General features: G+C 38.6%; 1 protein-coding gene across 3 annotated transcripts in view; it reads right to left on the minus strand.

Annotated features, from left to right (window-relative positions):
• The window catches only part of LOC126175460 (protein disulfide-isomerase TMX3), a 352,285-nt gene that overhangs the window by 155,949 nt on the left and 184,163 nt on the right, over positions 1-12,173 (minus strand). The window contains exon 11 of one of the 3 annotated variants that reach the window (XM_049922266.1): positions 2,089-3,135. The exons of the other annotated variants lie outside the window; for them this stretch is intronic. Coding sequence (XP_049778223.1) covers positions 3,110-3,135 — 26 coding nt within the window. The 3' untranslated portion in view covers positions 2,089-3,109. Of the gene's footprint in view, positions 1-2,088; positions 3,136-12,173 lie in introns of those variants that run through there. 3 annotated transcript variants of the gene reach the window in all.

Raw genomic sequence — 12,173 nt, forward strand, 5'->3', positions numbered from 1 at the left:
TTTTCCTCCTTTTGCATCTGTGACGTTCGCCATGACTGTCTTAATGCAGGATTGCGCTCTGCTTGTAAAGCTGTGTCATAAGAATGATGACTGCACACAGAACTGCAGAAGTTCTGAATGATGAAGGGTTTTTAAAAAGGTGTTTGTTCATGTGACTGTTTTTAGTCTGGAGAAAATGATTCAGAAATTCAATGCAGGAGGAGATGAGTGGTGGTCTACAAACACGTAGTGCATGGAGAATTGCCGAACATTGGACATACCCATGAGCATGGTGTGTAAAATGCTACGAATCATCCTTCTTTGCTATCCATTCAAAATTACCCATGTGCACGAGTTGCTTTCTGTTGATCTGCCAGCAAGAGAGACTGCTTTGGAATTTCTTGCTCACATGAAAGTAGCCAGCGATTGGCCGTGAAAGATTTTATGGACAGACAAAGCCCACTTCCATCTGACAGGCTATGTCAATACACAGAATCGTCAAATATGGGCAACAAAAAATCCACGTACAAATCAACCAGTATCACTTCATCCTGAAATGGTCACTGTGTGGTGCAGGCTTATGGCATCATTTATTGTAGGCCCGTAATTTTTCAAAGAGACAGGTGCTTCCGGTCGTGTTGCATGTACAGTCACTGGTAAGCGCTATGAGTGTCTTTTGCACAATCACATCATTCCAGCTCTCCAACAGCGTGGATGTGAGGATTGGGTCATTTTTATGCAAGATGGACACCCTCTGCACATTGCAAATCCATTAAAGCAGCTGCTGAAGTGCCATTTTGGAAATGCTAGAATTATCAGCCACCTTTTCCCTACAGCCTGGGCGTCCCGATCACCTGATCTTAATCCGTGTGACTTCTGGCTGTGGGGCTACCTGAATAATGATGTGTTCGGTGTTCTGATTGCAAACTCAGCTGTATTGAAGGCATGCATTGCACAACACATTCTGAATGTGACTCTGGAAACACTTCGATCAGTTATGGAAGATGCTGTTTCTCGGTTTCAACTTGTTGCAGAAAACGGTGGACAGCATATTTAACATGTTTTGCGCCAGTCACACAGTAATTAATAATCCGATTTGATTTTGACTGATACTTTTTATGCGATTTTTGGCCTTTGGATAATTAAACCCGATGTGATTGATGCTTCTTATGTAGTTTTTAGCCTCAGGACAATTTAAAACCAACGTGACTGATGCTTTTTATAAGGGTTTTGGCCTCAGGACAATTAAAAACCGATGTGAGTGTTGCTTTTTTATGCAGTTTTCTTCCTCCGGACTATTAAAACTAATTTTTCCCCTCTGATGTGATTTGAACTTGCCTTGGTGGATGGGCTTATGTATCTAACAGTATCACACCTGTACACCCAGGCACATTGAGTAGTACAGTTTGTTTCACGTCAAACTTACACCTTAGGTGTTACTGTATGATTCATTTGTCATTTTTGTTGACAACTATTACATTATGATGCTTACAACACCATCTATTGCTAAATTTTGTGAAGATTTATATTTCTTCTGCCATACGTTTTCCCTCTTCTCCAATACTATTCCATTGCAATTTGATTTCATTCTGACCAGTGGTGTTATTTCTACAGCAGTTTGAAAGTTTAACTTTAAATATAATCACCCTGAATAATGAAAGAGAAGTGTTCTCACAACAAAATCAATTCTTCGTAGCACACAAGTCCTTTATTTTCTTTTTATCATTTTATTTACCACAGTTAATTAAAGAGGATGTTGTTATATGCTGTTCTTTATTGGTGTCTCTCATAATCCACTCCTAACAAGACCCAGCCACTTCTAAAAAGTCAATTTGGTGTAATTCATACTGTAAAATGTGATGTAGAACTTCATTTTACAGCAGCCGATTGCCCTGTTTTTAAGCTTAGTTGTATCAAATGATCCAACTAATAATTCTAGAACCACCATCTCTTTTCATTACAGTTTGGAAATGAAATGGAAATGTGCAGTTATTATAGCTCATCAAGGTTAATTTCATATCTGAATTAGGTGTGTGTGTGTGTGTGTGTGTGTGTGTGTGTGTGTGTGTGTGTGTGTGTGTTGGGCAGTCGTTTGTAAATAACAATCACAATGCTTCATACGTTTATTATTCTTGAAATAGACATTTTTAGTTTTGTGAAAAAGTTCACTGATATCCTAGGTACTTCTACAATGCAACATTACAGCTCCATTCACAAAGTAACCATGTCAATGTTTTAAAACCTCAAATCATTCTGGCATCTCATTATGATTATTGTTCCCCATCATGTATTTCAGTTTCAGATGCATGCTTTATCTTCCATTGACTTTACCTTCATCGAAACAAGTTTTCAATCTTATACTAACACAGGTTGCTGTTAGAGATCTTCATTGTTGAAAATAATCACAGGAAAACAATTCCATGTCATCTTTTTACATGGCATAGATATCGTTACGCACACAAACTATGAATCGTTAACCACATTCAAAGATTCTCTCTGTTACAGCTCTCTTCTTCAGAAGAGGGAGTAAAAACAGTCTCACAGTAGTCAAATGTTTCACCAAAACAGTTTAAGGGACTAGAATAATATAATTATATTAACACTGAAACATGTTTGATTGTGATTATTACGCCATATTGTCAATGGGGAATAAGTGACTGACTAATTATCTTCTTATTTTTGTGTGACAATCACAAAGAACTATTGGAAAACCCAGTTTCAACTAGCAATGGCCATCATCACTTTGTCTAAATGAAAACTGCAGCAAGAGCTGATTTATGGTTTCCATTCTTTTGTCAACATAAGTACAAGCTACAGTAGAAAAATTTACTGTTGTCTACTCTAGTTTGACAATGCAAGAGGAACATTATCCTACTGGCTGCAGCAGTGTGTATTTAGACAGAGTAATAATAAACACTCGTTGGTTGAAACCAGAACTACATTTTGAAAAGTTTTGTGATTTGTCACAAGAAAATAAGAGCAGTTTATGCCGATGATGATTACGATTAATGTATTATATCACTAGCTCAATGTAATACACCGATCAAAGCACCAATCGATGTCACTGCACTAGTACTGAAGGGTTTCCCTCTCACAGCATGTATGTTCAATGTCGTAACAACTGATTTCTTCATTCTTTCTTTTCGTGGGTTATATCTGTGAACAGAAAAGCATTACTGAATTAAAATACCATAAACATCCCGAACATTATAAAACATCTACAAATTAATGTATACTGAGTGTGTGTGTGTGTGTGTGGGGGGGGGGGGGGGGGGGGGGGCCATGCGCTGTAATGGAACTGGTCAGTGCTCTTATCTTTCACCCTTATTGTAGAACAAGATACACATATTAAATTTGTAACACAATCCAAAGTAATCAAAATTGTAAAGCCGAAAATCTAATTTACTCTTATACATTTTCATGTATAGAACTAACATATACCATTGACACAAGATTTAGTTCCAATTTAACTTTAAAATTATAATCCTTTTTGTATAATTAGTTCTGAAAACATGTCACTTTGATTACATATGAAAATCTCTAGATATAAAATTGATATTTTTTACCATTTCTGAACTACAACCTTTTATATCTTGGTACTGCTTTATGTGGTGTGTTTGTAAAGCAGCAGTCAGAAACAATTAATTCTGAAATGGTGTAAGTTGTTGGAAGATGTCATTAGAGAAAAGGAGTAGGGAGTTGTTAATGATGTGAGATTATTTAATCTGTGACAAGAAGCTGAAAGAACAAAAGTTTATAGTTTTTGAAAATCCAACACCTATAACTGGTTATTCATAGTTCATATGTTAAAAATAAAAACCTTACCTCCAGTATGCACAGAATCAACCTCAGCAGATTGCTGAGGAACAACAAAGGTGGTATGGAAATTCATAAGCTCAGTAATTAGGGTAAATCATCATTCTTATTGCAAAATTTGTTTTAGATTCAACCTTTCCCTAAAGATAAAATTTATAATGTGTGCAATAATAACAAAGTTTTCTGATGAAATTTAGTTTACGACGAGTTTACGATGGGAGGTCATAATCTGAGTGCTCTTGTCCCGGGTAAATTAAAAGACCAAGATTTTGATACAGCTCTTAATTTATGTTTTGCAGATTATGAAGGAAAATTATATGTCAATTTCTATGGAAAGCAGAGCCAATGAAATTACAGATGGACTGATAATCCAATACAACAACCAATAATAATCTCCAGATTGGACTTCAGATATATGGACATGCGAGTACAGTATTTTTGTTACTGTTGTGTGGAAGTGTGCGAACAATGATGAGCACTGAATGAAGATCTAAAGCAGAAATGGGTGTATGTGTGAAGTTAACACACTTGGGAAACAGCACCAAAATAATTAAATGAGGAACAAAGTTTAATTGAATGGAAAGGAGATTGTCAATTATAGAAAATGGGAGATTGCCAATTACAGAAAATGTATTAGTAAGTCTGGAACAATTTTTTGAAAATCTTGAGATCCAAAATCAAAAGATGAGGCATGCTTTAAGGGGAGTTGGAATGCCGGAAAATGGAAAAAATTCACATTTTCAGTTTTTAACCTTATAACTTAATTTGAAATTTTCTGCTTAAAATGGTGCAAAATTTGTTAAGAAATTCCAATTGGAAGTATTTTTATTTAATTTTTCAAAATTACATGTGCGCCCAGCAAAGTTACCCATCTTGTGATTTGTACACATTTAAATCTTCGCATTTCCGAAAACATTACATATAGAAGGCTGTGGATTTCACTCTTCAGTTGTAGAATCTTTGATCCTTCCATAGGTACCATTGTTTTTACGACTAGCTGTGTTTATTGTTCAGTTTTTGATCTGTGAGTGTTTGTTTTGAGCCTCGAGTTTAGTTTGTCGCTCATTTGGAGTTTGTTATCTGTCTTGTTTTGACTTTCAGTGGTGAGTGCGTAGTTTCTACGATGCCTAGGAGTGCATCATTATTTAAAAAGCGAAAGTTTCGCGGTAATAGATTTACAAATAACGTTTGTTCAAGTGATTCTGCTTCAGCACCTGTTGATGCTGGTGAAAGTTCTGACGTTTGTACAGCTGAGATGTGTGAAGGAGACACGCCCACCAGTGCATCAAAAAAGAAGTTATCAAACTGTGCAAGTGAAATTACAGATGAAGCTTCTAATGAACAATATGTTTTAGTCGACTTTCCTGTTTTTACTGAGTTTATGAAGAAATGTTTGTGTTGTAATCTTTGTGGAGGTTCTTTTGATATGAACATAACAAAATCTATAGGACTTTCCTGCAAAATTGCTATAGTTTGTGCCAGTTGTGAAAATGAGACCTGTTTTTGGAGCTCTAAAACATGCAGTAGCAATTTGTTTGAGAGTAATATCAGGCTAATGTATGCAATGAGAGCAATTGGTAAAGGACATACTGCTGCTCAAACATTTTGTGCCATAATGAATCTTCCACCTCCACCTGCTAAAATTGACAATTACACTGAAGTGATAGGAGATGCTGTTCAGTCTGTAGCAGATTTATCAATGAAAGCTGCTGCCAGTGAAGCAAAATATATAAATGAAGGAAACCCAGATATCCCTGTTGCTTTTGATGGAACCTGGCAGAAAAGGGGTCACACATCCAAAAATGCTGTTGCTACTGTTACTAGTGTGGACAGCGGTAAAGTTTTGGACTATGAAGTGCTCACTAAACATTGTTACCATTGTGCATCTGGTAAGATAGAAGCAGCTCACATATGTAGCAAGAATTATGAAGGTACGAGTGGAGGCATGGAGGCTGCCGCTGCTGTGAAAATGTTTAGCAGATCAGAAAAAGAACGGGGAGTATTTTACACAAAATTCCTTGGAGATGGGGACTCCAAGGCATACAAAAGTGTTACAGAATCCATGCCATATGTCAATAAGACAATAACTAAACTAGAATGTGTCGGTCATGTTCAGAAACGAATGGGCACTCGTCTAAGGAAACTGAAACAGAATCTGAAGGACAAAATTTTGTCAGATGGTAAAACCATTAGAGGTCGCCTGTCAGATAAAATTATAAATGAATTACAACAATACTATGGTATGGCAATAAGAAATAATGCAAATAATTTGCAGGAAATGAGACAAGCTGTATGGGCCACATATTTACATCGATCATCAACTGATGATAATCCTCAACATTTTGCTTGTCCAGATGGTCCTCAGTCATGGTGCAATTATAGAAAATCTCAAGCTACTGGGGATCCTTATCACCATAAAAATTATATTCCATTGGCTGTTATGGAAGTAATTAAACCAATATATAGAGACTTGGGGCATCCTGATCTTCTGCGAAAATGTCTTCATGGTTGTACCCAGAATCAAAACGAGTCGTTCAACAACCTCATTTGGACTCGTGTACCTAAGAATGTATTTGTTGGGATAAAAACATTGAAATGGGGAGTCAGTGATGCTGTTATTTCATTCAATGATGGTCATATGGGTAGGCTAAAGGTCATGGCAAGGCTCGGCATTGCTCCTGGTATCAACACCATCAGAGGTCTTCAGCTTCTGGACAGCGTGCGAGTAAGGAAGGCTCAGTATGCAGCTGAATTTAATACAAAAAAAGCAAGGGCAGCAAGGAGAAGAAAGCTTCTAGGTGAAGAAGAAGAACTAGAAGATGACCCTGATTACTCTGCTGGACACTTTTGATAATAGAATAAAAGGTATTTGTGAATTTTCATAATAAATTACTTTAATCGCATTTTCTGGCATTTGACATTTTTAGTGTTACATGTACCTTTATCTCATAAACCACTCAACCAACAACATTCAAATTTTCAGAAATGCTGCAAAACAGTTCAAAGAGGCCACTGAACTAGAATCATGACAAGAACTGGCTTATTCTCTGAACTAGGGAAGTTTATGTTATACTTTTTCCAATAAAAAATGGCTTAATGGTAAAAAATTCATAAATACTATACCAACAAAAAGAAAACATTGGTTCTAGTTCAGTGGGCTCACAATATATGCTGAAAACCTCTGCCAGAATTTCAAAGTTCTGAAGATAATAGTTCCAAAGAAAAAGGTACACAAAGTTAGCAAATTTAACATTGGCGAGATAGGGCATTCCAACTCCCCTTAAAAACAATAGGACAAGACATAAAAACATTATGCAATACTTAGGACCATACTACACAACATTCACATACTTGCATCAAGAAGTAAAAGCAATACTTTGTGAAATCCAGGAAACTGAAAACACCACCTGTAAATGTAGCACCTACCAAAACAAAAATTAGTATCCAGGACAATTTGGCTCACTTGCAAACTTTAAAAAACAGTGATGAGGAAAAATACAAAAATGAGATTCTTGGAACAGAAATGCTAACAGTAGGCAGAAACAAAGTAATAGTTTAATCAGAGAATGTTGAAGACAAAGTCAAATACCTAAGTGAACAAAACCTAATCCTGAAGTTAATGAAGTGGAAGATTTTAATGGTTTGGGTTAAATGGTTAATGATAATGAAGAGGTAATTGTTTGCATTGTTTGAAAGATGACTTTGTAGTTGGAAGGAGTGAAAAGAATTTAATTGTTGTTGATTTCATTTATCATGAAATGAAATGTGTTAGTGCTGAAAATAATGAACTACTACCTGAACTGTCAAGGCCAAATAAACTTTGATGATTTTGTAGTCAGCTACAACTTAACTGGTGGACAATTTATCAAAACAAATTTTGTGATCAGTTTAGAAACAGTTGTGTACATGTTTGTATTACTCTGGAAGTAATTAAATGTTTGAAACACCATCTAATCTTGATGCAGAATTTTATAATTTGGACTTGTCATCCATAAAAATTCCATAATTGTTTCAGCCCACACCATTATGGAGCCACCACTAACTTCCACAGTGCCTTGTTGACAACCTGAGTCCATGACTTTGTGGGGTCTATGCCACATTTGAACCCGACCATCGACATTGGGACTCATCTGATGAGGCCACTGTTCCCCAGTCAACTAGCGTCCAACCAAAAATAGTCATGAGCCCAGGGGAGGTGCTTCAATCTATGTCATGCTGTTAGCGTAGACTGTCTGCCACCATAGTCCATCGACTCCAAATTTTGCCACACACTCGTACGTACATCGTACGACCTGCATTGACTTCTGTGGTTATTTCACAATGTTGCTTGTCTGTTAGCACAGACAACTCTACACAAATGCTGCTGCTCTTGGGTGTTAAGTGAAGGCTATTGGCCACTGCATTGCCCGTGATGAGACAACACTGGAATGTGGTGTTCTTGGCACAGGTACACTATTGACACGGTGGATCTTGGAATATTGAATTCCCTAACAATTTCTGAAATGGAATGTCCCATGCATCTAGCTTTACCTACCATTCCATGTTCCAAATCTTAATTCCCTTCGTGTGGCCATACTCAAGTTGGACACCATTTCACATGAATCACCTGAGTGCAAATGACAGCTCTGCCAAGGCACTGCCCTTTTATACCTTGCATATGCGATACTACTGCCATCTGTATACGTGCATATCACTATCCCATGACGTTTGTCACAACAGTGTATAGCGGAAAGGCTGAGTTGCAGACAGACAGATATACATTTGAGCTTTTGGCCAAAAAGCCTTCTTCTGAAGAAGAAAACACAGACACATTCACAGAAGCACATCACTCACACACTGCATATAGCCAACTGGATCTGCTGAAGGGAGATATGTGGATACATGGGAGTGGGAGTAAGAGTGGGAGTGAGGGTGGGTGTGGGAAGGGGGGATAAGGAAAAGGCTGGGGCTGGGAAAGGCAGAGGGAGGGCCAAAGCAGGGATAGCATGGAAGGGGTGGGGAAACGTGTAGTGCCTGCTTGTGGGAACATGTAGGGGCATGCTGGGGACAGGGTAGGGCTGCTAAGTGCTGTCAGGGGTCTGAATGGAGGGGCGGAAAGAGAGAGAAGCAGGTGAGGGGCAAAAAGGGGTGCATTGGTGGAATAAAAAGGTGTGTAGTGCAGGAGTGGGAGCAAGAAAGGAAATAGGTGGGTGAAGGACACAGACGGGAAGGTTAAGGTCAGAGGGGATGTGGGAGATGTAGGATGTATCGCAGGGAGAGCTCGTGTTCAATTCGGAAAAGCTGGTGGTGGTAAGGAGGATTCAGATGGCACATGCTGTGAAGCAGTCACTCAAGTGAAGTACATCATGTTGGCCAGTATATTCAGCATGGTCCAGCTGTCCCTTGGTCACAGTTTGTCAGTGGCTATTCATGCAGACAGACAACTTGTTGACTGTCAAGCCCAGTCACACTTGTTTTAGAACTGGTTTATGTGTGCAACAGTACAGATCTCTCCCCCCTCACACTCGTCACATGCACGGACACGATGATGAAAGAAAACAGCCATGACCAGAGATCATTACTATTGGGATTTCTCTAAATCTCCACTGGTGAATGCCATGGTGGTTCCTTTGAAAAGGTAACATTTATTATTCTGCTCTATTGCTGTATAACTGTAGCTTTCAATCTCTTTGCTGACCTTGTTTGTAATTCATTAGCAAAGCAAAGTTGTGTGACAGTGATGGTTGTGAGATCTCTCGGGGATTGGTGTGGCTGTCCAATTGGAAAGGTTTACTATCTTTACACCAAAAGTAGCTATCTTTCAACAAATGTGAGTCGTCTGAAGTGTATCCATTGAGTGGAGGTGACTGGGCTGATTGCATCTGGAGCTGAGCCATGTTAGCATAGCTATGGACGACAAATGAAAAAGAAAAAGAAAGAGAGAGAGAGAGAGAGAGAGAGAGAGAGAGAGAGAGAGAGAGAGGGGGGGGGGTCTGGTTCCAACTCACCTCAAGAAACATCAAGAGGGTCAGAGAGGGGCAGCAGCCTTTTCAGTAGTTACAGGGGCAACAGTCTGGATGCTTGACTGATCTGGCCTTGTAACTTTAACCAAAACGACCTTGTTGCACTAGTACTGCAAACGGATGAAAGCAAGGTGAAACTACAGTCATAATTTTTCCTGAGGGCATGCAGATTTACTGTATGGTTACATGATGATTGCATTCTCTTGGGTAAAATATTCTGGAGGTAAAATAGTCCCCAATTTGGATCTCTGGGCGGGGACTACTCAGGAGGGCGTCGTTATCAGGAGAAACAAAACTGGTGTTCTACGGATTGTAGCATGGAATGTGAGACCCCTTAATCGGGTAGGTAGATTAGAAAATTTAAAAAGGAAAGTGAATAGGTTAAAGTTAGATATAGTGGGAATTAGTGAAGTTCAGTGGCAGGAGGAACAAGACTTCTGGTCAGGTGTATACAGGGTTATAAATACAAAATGAAATGGGGGTAATGCAAGAGTAGGTTTAATAATGAATAAAAAAATACGAGTGCGGATAAGCTACTACAAACAGCATAGTGAATGCATTATTGTTGCCAAGATAGACAGGAAGACCACAACTACCACAGTAGTACAAATTTATATGCCAATTAGCTCCGCAAATGAAGTGATTGAAGAAATGTATGAAGTGATAAAAGAAATTATTCAGATAGTTAAGGGAGATGAAAATTTAATAGTCGTGGCGGACTGGAATTCAATAGTAGGGGAAGGAAAAGTAGTAGGTGATTATGGACTCTGTGTAATGAATGAAAGAGGAAGCCACCTGGTACAATTTTGCACAGAACATAACTTAATCATAGCTACCACTAGGTTCAAGAATCATGAAAGGAGGTTGTATGTGTGGAAGAGGGCCTGGAGACACAGGAAGGTTTCAGATAGAATATATAATGGTAAGACAGAGATTCAGGAACGAGGTTTTAAATTTTAAGACATTTCCAGGGGCACATGTGGACTCTTGACCACATCTATTGGTTATGAACTGTAGATTAAAACTGAAGAAACTGCAAAAAGGTGGGAATTTAAGGAAATGGAACCTGGATAAACTGAGAGAACCAGAGATTGTACAGAGTTTCAGAGAGAGCATTAGGGAACGATTGGCAAGAACGGGGGAAAGAAATAATGTAGAAGAAGAATGGGCAGCTTCGAGAGATGAAATAGAGGAGGCAGCTGAGGATCAAGTAGGTAAAAAGACGACAGCTAGTAGAAATCCTTGGGTAACAGAAAATATATTGAATATAATTGATGAAAGGATGAAATATAAAATTGCAATAAATGAAGCAGCAAAAAGGCTTAAAAATGAGATCGACAGGAAGTGCAAAATGGATACACAGGGATGGTTAAAGGACAAATGCAAGGATGTAGAGCCGCATATCACTAGGGGGTAAGACAGATACTGCCCACAGGAAAATGAAAGAGACCTTTGCAGAAAAGAGAACCACCTGTATGACTATCAAGAGCACAGATGGAAAACCAGTCCTAAGCAAAGAAGGGAAAGCAGAAAGGTGGAAGGAGGTGTGCTTGAGGACAACATTACTGAAATTGAAGAGGACATAGAAGAAGATGAAATGGGAGATATGATACTACGGAGGGAATCTGACAGAGCATTGAAAGAGCAAAGTCAAAAAAAGGCGCCGGGAGTAGACAACATTCCATTAGAACTACTGATAGCCTTGGGAGAGCCAGCCACAACAAGACTCTACCATCTGGTGAGCAAGATGTTTGAGGTAGATTAAATACCCTCAGATTTCAAGAAGAATATAATAATTAGAGAAGAAAAGTCGCTACTCTCCATACAGTGGAGATGCTGAGTCGCGATAGGCCTGAGACTGCAGACATGTGTGCAAGTTGTGTTTGCGTGTGTTTGTCTATTGCTGCAAAGCCCTTAATGACCAAAAGCTATAATTTTGTGAACCTTTTTGTTGTGCCTATCGCGACTCAGCATCTCTGCTATATGGTGAGTAGCAACTTTCCTTCTCTAATATTGTCACATTCCATCCTGGACTTTCCATTGCTTGAGAATATAATAATTCCATCCCTAAGAAAGCGGGTGTCGCCAGGTGTGAATACTGCCGAACTATCAGTGTAATAAGTCATGGCTGCAAAATACTAACATGAATTCTTTACAGACAAATGGAAAAACTGGTATAAGCCAACCTCGGGGAAGATCAGTTTGGATTTTGTAGAAATGTTGGGACATGCAGGGCAATACTGACCCTCGACTTATCTTAGAAGATAGATTAAGGAAAGGCAAACCTACGTTTCTGGCACTTGTAGTCATACAGGAAGCTTTTGACAATGTCAAATGGAATACTTTCTTTCAAATTCTGAAGGTTACAGGGGTAAA

This window comes from Schistocerca cancellata, chromosome 3 (genome assembly GCF_023864275.1).
Source record: "Schistocerca cancellata isolate TAMUIC-IGC-003103 chromosome 3, iqSchCanc2.1, whole genome shotgun sequence".
Classification (NCBI taxonomy): domain Eukaryota; kingdom Metazoa; phylum Arthropoda; class Insecta; order Orthoptera; family Acrididae; genus Schistocerca; species Schistocerca cancellata.